Source organism: Anabrus simplex, chromosome 6 (genome assembly GCF_040414725.1).
Source record: "Anabrus simplex isolate iqAnaSimp1 chromosome 6, ASM4041472v1, whole genome shotgun sequence".
Taxonomy (NCBI): domain Eukaryota; kingdom Metazoa; phylum Arthropoda; class Insecta; order Orthoptera; family Tettigoniidae; genus Anabrus; species Anabrus simplex.
Genome location: NC_090270.1, coordinates 182977684 through 182995467, shown reverse-complemented (window position 1 = coordinate 182995467; position 17784 = coordinate 182977684). Strand labels below are relative to the sequence as shown.

The 17784-nt window shown below is 41.1% G+C and overlaps 1 protein-coding gene across 1 annotated transcript in view; it reads right to left on the bottom strand.

Annotated features, from left to right (window-relative positions):
• LOC136876270 (leukocyte elastase inhibitor) overlaps positions 1-17784 on the bottom strand; it is a 54613-nt gene that overhangs the window by 13001 nt on the left and 23828 nt on the right. The window contains exon 2 of the mRNA XM_067150080.2: positions 5843-6129. Coding sequence (XP_067006181.2) covers positions 5843-6129 — 287 coding nt within the window. The remainder of the gene's footprint in view (positions 1-5842; positions 6130-17784) is intronic.

Here is a 17784-nt window from a genome sequence, read left to right as displayed (position 1 = left end):
TATATTATTATTATTATTATTATTATTATTATTATTATTATTATTATTATTATTATTATTATTATTATTATTATTATTATTATGTGCGTATGGACCCAATGGATCACGCAAAGCTCTAACGATTCTGTTTTCTGAGTTGCCAAACAGCTCTCATCCTTTCTCCGTGGATCCTTTTTCATTCTTCTGTCCACTTTGCTCCAGTCTTCTTTTTCACTTCGTTCTCTGGTTGCACTTTCCATCCATTAATTTTTTTCCTGTAGAGGTTTCTGTCCGCGGTGTCAGTTGAGTCCATATGGGCTTTTTCTAGATCCTTCTTCACTTCCAGTACCCATGGAATATTTTTTAGATGTTCTATGTAGGTGAGAATCTTGTATGTCAGTCTACTTGCCGGCAGTCTGCGAACGTGCCCATAAAATTTCAGACGTCTTTTGCGGATGTCCGCTGCAATTTTATTATTATTATTATTATTATTATTATTATTATTATTATTATTATTATTATTATTATTATTATTATTATTATTATTGCTGCTTCAATAAATAGACTAGTTCAATATTTTAAGATGTTATTTATTTTGCTTATACTGTGTGTATATATGCCTATCAGTATTTGTTATATATATTTGTTATACCTGGTGTAAGACTTCAAAATTTAGATTTATACATGGTATAAATGTCACAATTATTTACGAGGTTAGAAATTCCGTGTTAGCAGCTAGGCCTTTAATAAAATTTATGTTAAAATACATGTGGCATAAAATAGTATAGTCATTGTCTTGAATAATGTATATAATGATTGCAGAGTTAGCCTACATTTAAATTAAAAATTAACATTATCGTATTCCAGGTTTTATGTTAACACAATATAAGTTAACATAACAAATTGTACCATTATACTCCTGGTACTAATATAGATAATAACGAAAATCTGCTACTCTTGAGTGGTGAAACCAAGTAATTGTCATGGTTCGCGGGTAGTTGTGTATAAGGCTCTGGTGATGACGGCTACGGTTTGATCCCCGTAATGAGCAATTAAATATTGGTATCACTATACAATATAGTTTGAGAGAATACTACTTGTTGCTCGGTGAAAACAAGCAGTTGTCCAGGTTCCGGAGTACTTGTATTCAGGACTCTGTTACCGACCACATGCGGTTCGATCCCCGTGATGTGCGACTAATTCTGTGCCCCGGTTCGGTTAGTACTGGTAGATATCCGCTGTATTGTAAACATTCTATTTGCTACTGTCGGTTTTGCCAATACATTTTTATCACTGTTAATAATTCTTTTTCTTTTTCTACCGCTCTTCTAACAACTGTGGGGTTGTGGGAGCGAACTGCGTCACGCATGTGGATTTGGCTCTGTCGAACGGCCGGATCGCCATCTTGACGCCAATCCTATATGGAGGGATGTAATCACTATTGCGAGTTTCTGTGGTGGTTTGCCGTGCGGTGTGTTGTCTGAATATGAAAAGGAGAGTGTTGGGACAAACACAAGCATCCAGTCCCCAGCCCGTGTTATTAAAATACCCGGCCCGGTCGGGAATCGAACCCGATACTCTCTGAACCCAAAGGGCAGTACGCTGACCAGAGTCGGACTATTATTGTTATCATTATAACGTATAGGAAAATTCAACTTGATGGTAGGTGGCATTTATAACCACGTCCTTTAAGAGATGAATAGCCATAAAAGCTTGAATTCGAGAATATATCCATCATGATACCTCATGTAGTAGTTAGCGTGATCAGCTGCGAACCGCGGAGAACCGGGTTCGATTTCCGACTATGCCACGAAATTTGAAAAGTGGTATCTGGGCTGGAGCCGGGTCCACTAAGCCTCGGGAGGTCAACTGCGTAGAGGTGGGTCCTATTCGCACCTCAGCCATCCTCGAAGTGGTTTTATGTGGTTTACCACTCTCCTCCAGGTAAATGCTGGGAAGGTACATAACTTAAGACAACGGCCTTCCTTCCCTCTTCCTTGCCTGTACCTTCCAATCTTCCCATCCCTCCACAAGACCCGAAGTCTCACGCTCCGGGACACTGCCCTTGAGGCGGTAGAGGTGGAGTCCCTCTCTGAGTCCGAGGGAAAACCCTGGAGGATAAACCGATTAAGAAAGAAATAAAGATGACAGCTCATGCGATAATAATAATTTCGTGTGGCTATTTCTAGCCGAGTGCAGCCCTTGTAAGGCAGACCCTCCGATGAGGGTGGGCGGCATCTGCCATATGTAGGTAACTGCGTGTTAGTGTGGTGGAGGATAGTGTTATGTGTGGTGTGTGAGTTGCAGGAATGTTGGGGACAGCACAAACACCCAGTCCCCGGGCCATTGGAATTAACCAATGAAAGTTAAAATCCCCGACCCGGCCGGGAATCGAACCCGGAACCTTCTGAACCGAAGGCCAGTACGCTGACCATTCAGCCAACGAGTCGGACAGCTCATGCGATAAAAATGAATGAGACATAAATGATCAGGAGTGACCTTTCCTGTAACTTTTCTTATGTACAAGTTTTACATTTTCGGGGATATTTGGAAATATGTGAAAAAATATATAATCGTGAAAATCTGTTATTTTTCCTTACACGGCAAAATCGGAAATTATATTCTAAACAGCTTTCGTTATGTACAGGTTTTCGATTATTAACGCAGAAATCTGACGTTTACTGCCTTGGCCCGCTAAAATTACGAACCCATTTTGTTATTATTGTTACCATTATAATGCATGAGACAAGTCCATCGTTGCTGGGAGCGTCTTATAATGTGCTACTTTCAAAGCTAAAAACAAGCGATAGCCCAACTTCATTTTAAAACCCTTTCCGGATATGGATTTTCGTCTATAAACACAACAGTCTGGCATAATTTTCTTCAAATATAGACCTCTGAGTCCGCCTCTGTGGTGTAGTGGTTAGCGTGATTAGCTGCCACCCCCAGAGGCCCGGGTTCGATTCCCGGCTCTGCCACGAAATTTGAAAAGTGGTACGAGGGTTGGAACGGGGTCCACTCAGCCTCGGGAGGTCAACTGAGTAGAGGTGGGTTCGATTCCCACCTCAGCCATCCTGGAAGTGGTTTTCCGTGGTTTCCCACTTCTCCTCCAGGCGAATGCCGGGATGGTACCTAACTTAAGGCCACGGCCGCTTCCTTCCCTCTTCCTTGCCTATCCCTTCCAATCTTCCCATCCCACCACAAGGCCCCTGTTCTGCATAGCAGGTGAGGCCGCCTGGGCGAGGTACTGGTCATACTCCCCAGTTGTATCCCCCGACCAAGAGTCTGAAGCTCCAGGACACTGCCCTTGAGGCGGTAGAGGTGGGATCCCTCGCAAAGTCCGAGGGAAAAACCGAACCTGGAGGGTAAACAGATGATGATGATGATGATGATATAGACCTCTGAAATACATAAATACACACTCATTTTGAAACTAATAATACTAAATAATCCCCCGTGTTTAATAAAAACATATTTTCGGTGGCATTAAAGTTACGTAGCCTGTACCTCGTCGAAAATGCGTAAAGTGTGGTCTTACCCTGTGCGGAATACATACGTTTAAATGAGTTGACGGGGCATTTGGCTAAAACATAGCGGAGCCAGTCAGAATGAAGCACTCGTTGGCCGCACTGTACATAAATAGTCACTGTAGTGTGGACCACCTGCCCATTGTCCTTCAGCGTACCATTCATTGACAAGTGACATCTATGCAGAATCGTCCGTGAGCCGAGCACACAGGTTCTCAGCCTATCCCCTACTGATGCGGTAAGATAGAGGACGTAAAATGAGAAAGCAGAAGTTGCGGTGGTATAAATTAAAATTCGTACCACAGCCAAGGGACTGAATAAACTCAGCGAGACATAAAACGCACTCAAAAAGTGAAAGGATGCAAGGTGGAATTAAATTACGAGAAAATCTGGGAGCGTCAAGAGACCTCTTTCTCTTCCACTTGGTAAGCAGTACGTTCCACGCTGAGTACCTGCCTTCATTTTATGTTAAGCATTCACTGCATGAAAAGAACAAAAACAAAAAACAAAGCAAAGACGAGTAAAATAAACTTCGAAAAAGGAAAACTTATTTTAACATCAACCAGGTTAGCCGAGTTTTCAGAAATGTCATCATTGTTACAATCCACGTCCTAAAGAACGCTACCTCATACAATCATAAAACGAAATGAGCAGGGACTTCAGATGAGGTTTCTGAAGTTAATACGTCCACGCAAAATAACTAATCGTTGATTTCTATAGTTGAAATAAGTGTTCTTTCAAATTACTAACTAACTAACTAACTAACTAACCAACCCCATGGCACTGTAGTCCTCGAAGGACCTTGGCCTACCAAGCGACCGCTGCTCAGCCCGAAGGGCTGTAGATTATGAGTTGTCATGCGGTCAGCACGACGAATCCTCTCGGCCGTTATTCTTGGCTTTCTTGACTGGGGCCCCTATCTCACCGTCAGATAGTTCCTCAATTCTAATTACGTAGGCTGAGTGGACCTCGATCCAGCCCTCAGATCCCTGACCTGGGCGGGGATCGAACCCGGGGCCTCCGGCTAAGAGGCAGGTTCGCTACCCCTACACCACGGGTTCTTCTAAATGCTATTACTATTTATATCGTGCGTGCAATTTGCCTTTCCTGGTCTTTTTCCCAGTTAACTGCGTTCAGCACCATTGGCGATCAAGCCTAGTTTTACGGTCGGATGCCCTTCCCGATGCAATCCTATTTAAATGGATGGATATATTACATTGCGTGTTTCTATGGTCGTTTGTAGCTAAATGTGTATTAAGATGATAAAAAATACCCAGACCTCGTGCTACAGGAATTAACCAAACGTGGTTAATCCCCAGTGCAGTACATCATTCAACAAAGGAGCTGCACATTTTTATAAAGTGTGACTGTATTTTGTAAACTTTCAATGAATAACAGATAAAAAGATTCGTACCGAGCAAGCAGCTGTGCGATTTAGGTCACGTAGCTATCAGCTTGCATTCGGGAGATAGCGGGTTCGAACCCCACTGTCTGTAGGCGTGAAGATGGTTTTCAGTGGTTTTCTATTTTCACACCGCCGGGCTGAGTGGCTCAGACGGTTGAGGCGCTGGCCTTTTGACCTCAACTTGGCGGGTTCGATCCTGGCTCAGTCTGCTGGTATTTGAATTTGCTCAAATACCTCAGCCTCGTGTCGGTATATTTACTGGCACGTAAAAGAACTCCTGCGGAACTAAATTCCGGCAACTCGGCGTCTCCGAAAACTGTAAAAGAGTAGTTAGGGAGACGTAAAATGCAAATAACATTATTATTTTCACACCAGGCGAAAGCTGGAGTTGTACCTTAATTAATGTTATTTGCTTTACGTCCCACTAACTACTTTTTAAGGTCTTCGGAGACGCCGAGGTGCCGGAATTTAGTCCCGCAGGAGTTCTTTTACGTGCCAGTAAATCTACCGACACGGGGCTGTTGTATTTGAGCACCTTCAAATACCACCGGACTGAGCCAGGATCGAACCTGCCAAGTTGGGGTTAGAAGGCCAGCGCCTTAACCGTCTGAGCCACTCAGCCCGGCTGTACCTTAATTAAGGCCACAGTCGCTTCTTTCCCAATCCTAGTACTTTCCCCCGTCACCATAATACCTATCTTTGTCGTTGCGTCGTGAAGCAAACTGCAGAAAAAAAAATGCGCTTCGAAATGAAAATGCGTGCACAAAAAGGTTAAACTGGCTAAAACCAGATGGAGAGGTATGGAGAGCGGGGGACAGCGTGACGGAGTGAGGGATGTAAAATTCGCCCGTAGCCTACTACCCGCAGAACGCCTCATGATTTACTTGATGAAGTCATTTTGACAAATTTAATAGGCTGCAAGCTACAATACCTGCAAGAAGATGCCGTTAGCTGATGAGATCTTCACTGTCGACGTGTCTCCTGGCTTTTCTTGGAATTCTGCCAGCACGCGACTGTACTCATTGTGGATGACGTCATCAGAAGGCAGCGTCTGGCTGGCGTCCGTAAGTCCCAACACTTTAGCCAGCTCCTGGTACGTCTTGCCGCCTGCTCCTAGCAGGACCAGTGCTAGAGCGCTGGCGATGCTAAGAGGAGAGAAGACCACGTTACGTTCTGTAGACGGAGAAGATATTCCTCGACCCCCACCTGGCATCGAACCTGAACAAAAAGAACAAGCGCATATACAATTGTTTACGTTTTCATTTTCAATTATTATGCAGGTTGATAAGAGTATGTAAAAATAAAACCATAAGATAAACAAATAAGGAATAAAGACATGGAAGTGGCACACCTACTAAAAGACTGCAAAGAAACAAGAAAAATCATAAATATATTGTTATTGTTTTTACGTCTCATTAACTACTTTTAGACGTTTTTTGGAGACGCCGGGGTGCTTGGAGTTTATTCCCGCAGGAGTTATTTGACGTGCCAGTAAATCTACCGACACGGACCACCTTCAAATACGACGGGACTGAGGCACGATCGAACCTGCCAAGTTGGGGTCAGAAGGCCAGTGCCTCAACCGTCTGAGCCACTCAGCCCGGCAAAAAATATATACTGTACATAGGAAAGAAAGATATAAAAATTAGGAAATGGAAGAAACCAGGGAGAATAGTAAAACTATGCCAAATTATCAAGGAAGTGTGAGAAAAGAAATCTCAGGAAGGCGAAATCATGGAAGTTGCATGCAACTAATAGTAAAAATATTCATGAGGCGGTATCGCAGACCATCTAGTGAGTTATCCCACTTCTCACTTTCATCTAACCTGTCCGTCCTCCCTCGGTCAATTCTTCTCTTCCGACCCTGACGGTATTAGGTTGCGACGCGTAGAGAGTCTTTATTTTCCCATCCTTTCCTTTGCCCATACCTTCATTATTCGAATTGTCTGACTTCTTGTATTTTCCATCTGTTTAGAGTTAATAGAGGATGGTTATCCAGTTGCACTTTCCCTTAAAGCGATAATCACTACTACCACCACCACCACCATCACCACACGTAGCTGTTAGCTTGCATTCGAAGGACGTAAAATAGCTAAAATCAGCCCTGTATTACTCCAGAAAGATTGATTGATTGATTGATTGATTAGAAATTCGGATATTTTCATTGGTTTGAATTTCATTTTCCTCCACTGGACTTCTTCGAATGAAAGGAATAATCAATCATTACTAACATCTGACTCCTCCTCTTTGACCCCCCCCCCCAAACCCCATGGAACTACAGCCCTTGAAGGGCCTTGGCCTACCAAGCAACCGCTGCTCAGCTCGAAGGCCTGCAGATTACGAGGTGTCGTGTGGTTAGCACGACGAATCCTCTCGGCCGTTTTTCTTGGCTTTCGAGATCTCACCGTCAGATAGCTCCTCAATTCTAATCACGTAGGCTGAGTGGACCTCGAACCAGCCCTCAGGTCAGGTAAAAATCCCTGACCTGGCCGGGAATCGAACCCGGGGCCTCCGGGTAAAAGGTAGGCACGCTACCCTACACCACGGGGCCGGCCCTCCTCTTTGACTGGCTCCAATAACCGCTACTCATCCGCCCACCATCAAGGTTGCTCGTGAATGTCGTTCGCTTGGCGGCCGAGTTAACATGTTGTAAACAAATACCTGACCTTTGAAATGCAGTGCGTGCGCTGGTTTTAGGAGGAGTTTACATGTCCTCACTGAGGTGTCAGCAAAAGGAAATGTAGGAACAGGAAATAAGTCGTCCTAGTCTCGCCAACTTAATATAGTGGAGATCTGAAAAGAATAAGAGTTGTCTAACAGGTCTCTGATTGGAAAGATGAATGTAAGAGGCCTAGTATTTTCATGTTTCTTACTTCCTCAAATTTTGTGAATGACTTCTGGAAATATGGCATAATTGCATTTGAATAATAGCAGTATGAAAGTGAAAATCCATAGCCTGTTCCAGTCATTCGACCGTGTTAGGAATGGAATGAATGAAGCCCCCATCTAGCGGCGAGGATAGGAACTGTGCCGGCTGCCGAAGCCTGTCGCACTCCTCAGGGGCAATGGTAAATTACTGACAGATGGAATGAAATATATTGGATAGTGTTGCTGCAATGAAAGATGACAGGGAAAACCGGAGTACCCGTAGAAAAACCTGTCCCAATTCCGCTGTGTCCAGGTCAAATCTCACATGGAGTGACCGGGATTTTAACCACGGAACCCAGTGGTGAGAGACCGGTGCGCTGCCGCCTGAGTCACGGAGGCTCCCGATTATAGCAATATAAGAGTCATAATTCCATGTGAATCTTGTGCAGCAGGGCAAATCATTAGACATCTGGTGACAGAATGCATTCAGCGTGTGTACAAGATAATAGTGGAAGAAAAGTGGCCTTACGTCCCACTAACTCATTTTTCGGCTCTCAGAAACGCCGAAGTGCTGGAATTTAGTCCAGCAGGATTTTTTTGAGCACCTTAAAATACCACCGGACTGAGTCAGGATCGAATCTGCCAAGTTGGAGTCAGAAGGCCAGTGCCTCAACCGTCTGAGCTATTCAGCTCGGCAATAGTGGAAGATGTTTATGGTTAAGAGGATTATTTTAAATTTAATTTTGATATAGGCCAAAGGTAGGCATTTATTCAAGTGGAGGCACATGCTTCCCCTAGTGCACCGTCACTGCATTGTCCTATATAGGAGGCTTGTAGTGGTGTCTCCACGACGCACTAGCGCCAGTGTCTTGGAAAGGTGTAGCATTCCAACTGATGAGCCCACTGCTGCATTGGGGCGAAACGCTGGTAATTTCACGATTGAAAAAACCTAAAGACTTACAGAGCTTAATTTAAAATTGTTATACAGACGCCATGCGCTAAATCCGGTTGCATGCTGTATTGCGGTGTATACAGAGTGTAGTAGGTTCAATACTCCAACTTGTAGATATTATATGAGACCGAAAAAGGTCTTTTGGTAAATAAACATGGATTAATAAACTTAATTTTTATCCGTATTTAACCGAGATTACAAAGCTTTTAAAAGTCCACCTTATTCAATACTATACAGTGTGTTGTGTAGATGTAATTGCAGCATATTATGTTTATTCAGAACTAGTTTCGACGCTATACTGAGTCATCATCAGCTGAACAGAGGCATTGGAAAACTGGAAATCATATAAATATTATCAACATTATCAGAAATTAAAATCTTACACAGTACTCTTACAATTAAAATAAAGATATATTTAAAAAGATATAGTGATTGTCCTTCCTTTCTCAACAAGTCGAAGACTTGCGGACCTATTGCACCAAATTATTAAAACCATATGCGATCAGGTTCGCTGTAATTATTGTAATTTAAGGTGAATTCAAATTAAAATTCACACACAAAGTTATTAAAATAGTTCATTCATAAAACAGTTTCTGCTTAATTAAGTACACTTCGTAATTCTGCGTATAGTGCAATCATAAAAACAGGTTCTGGAAGTTATGTAGTGTCTTTTTTGACAGTATTGTGCAGTGAAGCGAGCCTGATGAGGTGGGAACGTACTGCTCATAGTGCTTCATTACGCTTCGCTCAGTAAACGACCTTCTGATGTGAGTCATATAAATATTTACGTTATTGCACACGATCTTATATCTTGCCTTCCCTCCAAGACATTATAACTATTATATTTCTTATTATTCACAGGTTCCGCATTTGAACTGGGAAATGTAGTTCTTGTTAATAGCTTAAGGACTTTATTTGTACGTTTGTAAGCTGCTGAGACGTTTTATTTAACAAGTAGAGGACTTCTGGAACAACTGGAGAAGAAAGAAAGAAAGAAAGAAACACACTAAGATTCTGGGACCTGGGCACGTCGGTGGACAATGGAGATTAAGACCTAACAAAGAGTTATACAAAGAGACTGAAGAAATTATAGAGTCGATGAGAAAAGAGATGAATACAATTTTATTTTATACTCCTCTCTTACGTATGAATAAAGAAAAATTCACTCGAAAGCACGTTACACATTTCGAAGGGAAAAAGGTTGTTCCCAGGTGGTTTATGGAGATAGATACCGACAAGGAGAGAATGGGCATTAGGCAGTGAGACATTCAAAACAGGAACCACTTCCGGCCATTCTTATCAGACTTAAGAGGAGAAGTAGAAAATACATCTTCAAAACTGGTCTTTTCAGAGGAAAGAAAGGAAGCTGTATTGGCAGAAAATCAAAGCCAGTGGAGAGAAAAGATGATTCAGGGTACCATAGTTGCTATTCCGTGGTCCATGGTGACCAAAATCGAACAGAAGAATAAGAAGGACATTATTTATGATTCTCATTCATCAAAACAATCAATATTACATACTCCATTAAACATGCAATGGCATTTAAATGTAATGTCTGTGATTTAACAAGAAGCAGTACTTTTTTCCTTCACGTTTAAGAACAGACAGAGATAGTGTAAGAGACTCGCTCGGATGCGTACTCTCTAGCACATGCTTGGGGTCCTTGAACATGTGCTGTACGACAGGCAATGGCACGTCGTTCCAGAGCGTGTGTTGAAAGAGGAGGACGCACTTTTGAACAGTTTTTGTAAAAGACTACAATGAACTTGACATGCAATAGTTATAGCTATTCTCAAACATCTCAAAATATACTTCAGCTATTGATTTCCTACCTATGGCTATTAAATGAGAAAGTTATGTTTTTGACTTCTATCATCCCTAGAAGAACGAATTTTGATAGGGCCTTTATACCCTGTAAGCCTGTATAATAGTGTGTGTATCTATGCTTGCTTGCGGTTCAAATGCAGCTAAATATCAGCCAGTATTCACTAGAGATGTGAGTAATGAATTAATGGAGAAGATCAATAATAGACATAGATGGCTAAATTCATGGTGGCCTAGAATCGCTCTGATCCACACCTGCTTTCTAGTTCTCTCATAGTACTGTATGTGCTGCATCGCCCATAACTGTGGAGGTAACTTGCTTTCAGAAATATTTTATAGTCTACTTTGAATATTCTTCTTCTTATCCTTATTCTTCTTTATTGATACAGAAATATGTGGTCTACGAAGACATATAATTTCATTCGATCTTAGAGGTGCTTTTTCCTTTCCTGCCAGCGATCCTTTGCCTTTGATTTCTTCTTAGCAACTATTCTCCAGAAATCTTCGAACTTTCTCCGGGGGAAATCCTTTACCCTTGTGCCTTTCATCCTAAAACTCACTGTATACCGGACATCTTTCGTTGAACTGTTCGCCCGTTTCAAGACCAGATGCACTTCTTGAAGCCACGGCTTTCGAAGGATAAGAATTTTGTTCACTAGCCTGTTGGTTCGTTTTCCTTAGACATGCCTGTAAGTCATCAGTTTTCTCTGTTTCATGCTAACTGGTATAACCTAGAACTTTAATTATATTCAATTTTTAAATAACTCGCATGTCACATAAGCGTATAGGGTTAAGTTATGTGTGTTATCATATATTACTTGTTAAGTTATATTGAGCCCAAAAGTTAGATAGAAACTTTCTACAATGTGTGGACTTCTCAGAGAATACATTATGTTGTAGACTATGTGAAATACAGTATTTGAATATTGTGCATAGGATTATGATTTACTGAGAAGACTCAATTAATGTTACGTATTATTTTGAACAATGTGTGTTTGTCTAAAGTTATGAGTAGAGTAAGCTGTGTAATCTACTACTACTACTACTACTACTACTACTACTACTACTACTACTACTACTACTACTACTTTTAAATTCCGTCCCTGAAGGGGACGGCGGGTCTCCTAGACGGTAACTCCGTCTCTTAGGCCGGGAGATGTGATACAGTGAAGGAGATGTTTACACGGAATACGAATCAGAAGCAAGAGCTTTTTCATTTAAAAAGTCCCACGTTCATTGGCAGGGATTCGAACTACGGCACTGAAACTCTAACGTCCTTACGATTCGGTCAGTGATATGCCCGCTGCACAGCATATCCCAGACTTTCACAACCACAGTCACGCGATACGCTGATGAAAATAGACTCGACAAACACAACGAGGAAATGCTGCCTGCTTCAACGTAACGACCTCGGTATCATTAATGAACGTGCCTCCATGTTTGGAGTATGACTGAAAGCAAGGCCTATAGGATATGAAGTGTTTACTCAAGAATATATCCTTATTATTAAAAACAAATATTAGTGATGAGCAGCGCATTTCACTAGGTGATAGCAGCTCACAATGGCAGGTTCCAGGTAATTGAGTACCCGCCAAGACTCGAAGCGAAAATACTCTGGTACCTTCACATTGGGTATGGATATCTGAACACCCAGGTACCCGCTTACCTGTTACACGTACCCGATGATAACTTACTTGCGCATATTTCCAGAAAATAAAACGAAGTACGTCCCTCAATTTAGGCTATTTTAAAAATGTATATATGTGTGATGTATTTGCAGTATGTTTATAAATAGTCACCTCCATTTTTAGACACATTCGACCAGTGGTTAGAATGTTTAAGTATTTAGCCCGTTATGATGTATTTTTTCCAATAAAGGGATCTAGTGTGTGACCGTTTGGTTGAGTCATAATAATATTTCTTTTGAATAAAAGAACTTGCCGCGAAGACTTAAGAAAACTCTTTTAAAACACGTACAATTATTCCTGTTCATTTGTGGGAGGAGGAGGCACATATCTAATCCTCTTTCAAACCGGAGAAAAATTACGTCGGTATTCACATGTCATTTTTACGCCAAAGCTCTTACATAAGGTGTTATTTATTTTAGAAAAAAATTTTACTCCGTTAATTTTTAGGTTAGAACGAAAATGTCGAAATAACAGATATATTTATTCATCCTCCTCATTATCATAAGATTATAGATTGCAAAATTGTAACGAATGACTACTTCGCTAATACGAGAATAAGCTTTTGAGTAAACGGGTACCCGAGTATTATCCGAAGGCAAAGGATGATACCCGGGTAAATGGTGGTGGTGATTATTACTGTTTTAACAGGAAGAACGACTGGGCAACAATTCTCTGTTAATGCTAATCATAGGGAAAAATGGAAGGGGTTCGACACTTTTAAAATATGAAGGACAAGAGGCACAAAAGACGTGACAATGAGACTCTCTGGGCCTCGGAAACCTAATACCATCGAAGTCGGAAGAGAACAAGAATTGACCAAGGAAGGTCGGATAGGATAGATGAAAGTGAGGAGCCTGGCACAAGTAAGTGGAAACAATACCAGATAATACGAGAATAAGACTTTGAGTAAACGGGTACTCTAGTATTATTCCAACGCACCGGGTAATTCTCAAGTAACTGGTCCTTAGATAATAATGTCAAGGTATGGATCATACAAATTTTACAATGTTACCAGTAATATAGTGTTCTAGCAGTTGTATGCGCGTCGTTGACCGGTAAGTGTTTGTAACTGCAGCAGTAATGCAATTTAGCGGAGATAAATGGCAGCAGAAGAGACACAACACAGCTCAAATAACAGTAGTCAGTCAGCGTAATGTGACTGTACTTACGTTTCTGGGGCTCAGACCATCATATTTTGTTTTCTTATATTAGAACATTCAAGGTTTAGGCTTTAAACCCTCTCCCCCTTTTATGATTAACTTTTTCCTAATTCTTCGTTTTTTCTTCATTTCGGTAGTTATCGTCATAACCTTCCTGGTCAACATCACCATGCCTGTTTGATCGCTATTAAACAATCACGACAACCACCACCGTTGTCCACAGGTAGTTCATTACCATGACGACTGAAGAATATTTCACGTCAGCGATGCTCATCCTTATTGGACATAGCGATAAAAATCTCAATTAGTGAATATCTCCCTCATTTTAACTCTTGAAATAAAAACATAATTGAGGCATAAAAGTTTGACAATTTCGGATTCTAGAAATTTTGTCATCCTGGAAGTGGTTTTTCCGTGGTTTCCCACTTCTCCTCCAGGCAAATGCTGGGATGGTACCTAATTCAAGGCCACGGCCGCTTCCTTCCCTCTTCCTTGTCTATCCCTTCCAATCTTCTTAGCCCCCCGCAAGGCCCCTGTTCAGCATAGCAGGTGAGGCCGCCTGGGCGAGGTACTGGTCATCCTCCCCAGTTGTATCCCCCGACCCGGAGTCTGAAGCTCCAGGACACTGCACTTGAGTCCGAGGGAAAAGTCGACCCTGGAGGATAACCAGATTAAGAAGAAGAAGAACCTACTGAACTTCTGGATGTACAGGAATGTTGGGGTTATTCTTCTACACTGTTAGGATACTTAAAAATCAAATTGTCTTCTGAAAGTTTAAATAAGAAAGCGAGAATTCTAATAATGTTATAGATTTTATGTCCCATGATTGCTTTTGGAGACGCCGAGGTTCCAGAAATGTTGTCCTGTGGGAGTTCGCTTATATTCCAGTAAATCTATTGAAACCAGTCTGGTGTATTTGAGCACCTTCGAGTAGGATCAGAATTAACCGGGATCGAACCCTTCAACTTTGGATCTATGGTGTGAGAAATGAGAAATTGATCACTTTCTTGATAAACAATCGATATACAGTAGGGCCTACTATATAAATACCACGGTAATTATTATTTGTGAAGATATTTAGATTTTGTGAAACATGTAATCAACAGGAATAATACCATAATTATTCCTCGTAAGGTAATGGCGCGTGAGATATAAACAATGAGAAATTATTTTTTGCTCAACATTTTATTATGTACAGTTTTTCGATACAGCGAATATTAACGGAGAAATTAAAATTCACTGGTTTGCACTTTAACCCTTTCAGTTATGTTGTCCACGATCACGAACATCTCATTTACCCAGTAGAAATGTTAAACTTGATCACAATATTCAAGATAAAGCATATATCCTGGATTCAGGAGGTCAAATTCACTGTATCGCGATTGACCTACCTAAGGCACTTGATAGGGTAGATCATGGGAGACTACTGGCAAAAATGAGTGCAACTTGACTTGACAAAAGAGTGACTGAATGGGTGGCTATGATTTTAGAAAATAGAACTCAGAGAATTAGAGTAGCAAAGCTTTGTCTGTCCCTGTAATTATTAAGAGAGGAATTCCTCAAGGCATTATTATTGGACCTTTATGTTTTCTTATATATATCAATGATATGTGTAAAGAAGTTGAATCAGAGATAAGGCTTTTCGCAGATGATTTTATTCTGTACAGGGTAATAAATAAGTTACAAGATTGTGAGCAACTGCAAAATAAACTCGGTAATGTTGTGAGATGGACAGCAGGCAATGGTATGTTGATAAACGGGGCTAAAAGTCAGGTTGTGAGTTTCACAAATAGGAATAGTCCTCTCAGTTTTAATTACTGCGTTAATGGGGTGAAAGTTCCTTTTGGGGATCATTGTAAGTACCTAGGTGTTGATATAAGGGTAGATCTTCGTTGGGGTAATCACATAAATATGATTGTAAATAAAGGATACAAATCTCTGCACATGGTTATGAGGGTATTTAGAGGTTTTAGTAAGGATGTAAAGGGGAGGGCATATAAGTCTCTGGTAAGACCCCAACTAGAGTATGGTTCCAGTGTATGGGACCCTCACCAGGATTACTTGATTCAAGAACTGGAAATAATCCAAAGAAAAACAGTTTGATTTGTTCTGCGTGATTTCAGACAAAAGAGTGGCGTTACAACAATGTTGCAAAGTTTGGGCTGGGAAGACGGGAGAAAGGATTCAACTTTCGGCAAAGTTGAGGAAATTACTTAATTTTACGTTTTTGGTAGTTTGGAGACAGCTACTTTGTCTGCTGAGGAATATTTTCAACATTAATTTGGGAAACTGCAAAAAATATCGTCTTGGCTCCCGACAGTGCTTTCGGTCATGTTACACTTTCATATGACGCTACTTTTAAGAGATTTTTAAATGGAAATTGGTACAAATTAATCCGTGACTCAAAGGATAAATATAGCTATACTACTATACACTAATTAAATGATATGTAGTATAGTGCACAGCTGTTATATCCCTGGACATAAATGCCAAATTTTGGAAAATTCTGTTAACGCGTTTTCCCGTGATGTTTTAAAAAACAGGCAGACAAAAACTGAAATGAACATACATTCGACCTATGTTCACCTAATCCGAGATAGAAACTAAATATGCGGCAAAAATATCGAGTGTTCAGATAAAATTATAATTTTATTTGTGTAGATTGACGCAAGTCCTGATTGAACAGAACGAAGCTCTGTTAACTTCGTTAAAAATTCGGCACTTATAAGCGTGTTTGGTAAGCTAATTGTGAACCTGCCTGTCCTTCACGCCTGCTTCACGACATAATTGATAGTATATGCTGGTACAGTTCCCCGTACGCGTATCAACGTTACTGATAACAAAGGCGAGCTATGGACGTTACAGCCTTCGGTAGGTTTAGTCATCTACTGTCACTATTTGGTAGTTAACCACAAACAGCGGAGGTGGCAGGATCGTTCTTCTGACTGTAAACTTCATTGAACTTAGATTTACGGTCCGCGATGTTACAACTGATGGTTTAAAACGTCTGTAATATCATAATAACGAGTTGGTAATTTACTGAGTCCGCCAGTGGTGTAGTGGTTAATTAGCTGCCATCCCCGGAGGCCCGAGTTTGATTCCCGGCTCTGCCACGAAATTTGAAAAGTAGTACGAGGGCTGGAACGGGGTCCACTCAGCCTCGGGAGGTCAACTGAGTAGAGGCGGGTTAGATTCCCACCTCAGCCATCCTGGAAGTGGTTTTTCCGTGGTTTCCCACTTCTCCTCCAGGCAAATGCCGGGATGGTACCTAATTCAAGGCTACGGCCGCTTCCTTCCCTCTTCCTTGTCTATCCCTTCCTATCTTCTCATCCCCCCGCAAGGCCCCTGTTCAGCATAGCAGGTGAGGCCGCCTGGGCGAGGTACTGGTCATCCTCCCCCGTTGTATCCCCCGACCCGGAGTCTGAAGCTCCAGGACACTGCACTTGAGTCCGAGGGAAAAGCCGACCCTGGAGGATAACCAGATTAAGAAGAAGAAGAACCTACAGAACTTCTGGATGTACAGGAATGTTGGGGTTATTCTTCTACACTGTTAGGATACTTAAAAATCAAATTGTCTTCTGAAAGTTTAAATAAGAAAGCGAGAATTCTAATAATGTTATAGATTTTATGTCCCATGATTGCTTTTGGAGACGCCGAGGTGCCAGAAATGTTGTCCCGTGGGAGTTCGTTTATATTCCAGTAAATCTATTGAAACCAGTCTGGTGTATTTGAGCACCTTCGAGTAGGATCAGAATTAACCGGGATCGAACCCTTCAACTTTGGTTCTATGGTGTGAGAAATGAGAAATTGATCACTTTCTTGATAAACAATCGATATACAGTACTGTATAAATACCACGGTAATATTTTAACTTACGTAGTTCATTTTGTAATAATAATAATAATAATAATAATAATAATAATAATAATAATAATAATAATAATAATAATAATAATAATAATAATCCGGTTCATTAGCTGAATGAACAGCGTATTGACCGTCAGCTGAGAGGATTTTAACGGCTTGTGGTTAATTCTTCTGGCTCGGGGACTGGGTATTTGTGTTCTTAAATGCACTTCTCTTTATCTACATACAAACACAGCACACCACACTACTAACTACCACACAAACATGCAACAGTGAATACTTTCCTTTACATAGGATTGGCATCCGACAGTAAAGAGAGAACCAAATACAAACCAAGAATCCGACCCCATTTTAATTGGTAAAAGGTCAGGAATAGAAGAGAAATTCATTTGTTACGTCTGCTGAATACTGCTTGTTCTTTTGAAGTTGCCTTGTGGCACAACGTACCCTTCCACCTATTTCTGGGCTTGCAATAACACTTTAATCATTGCAGACTTTTAAATATAAATCTAAA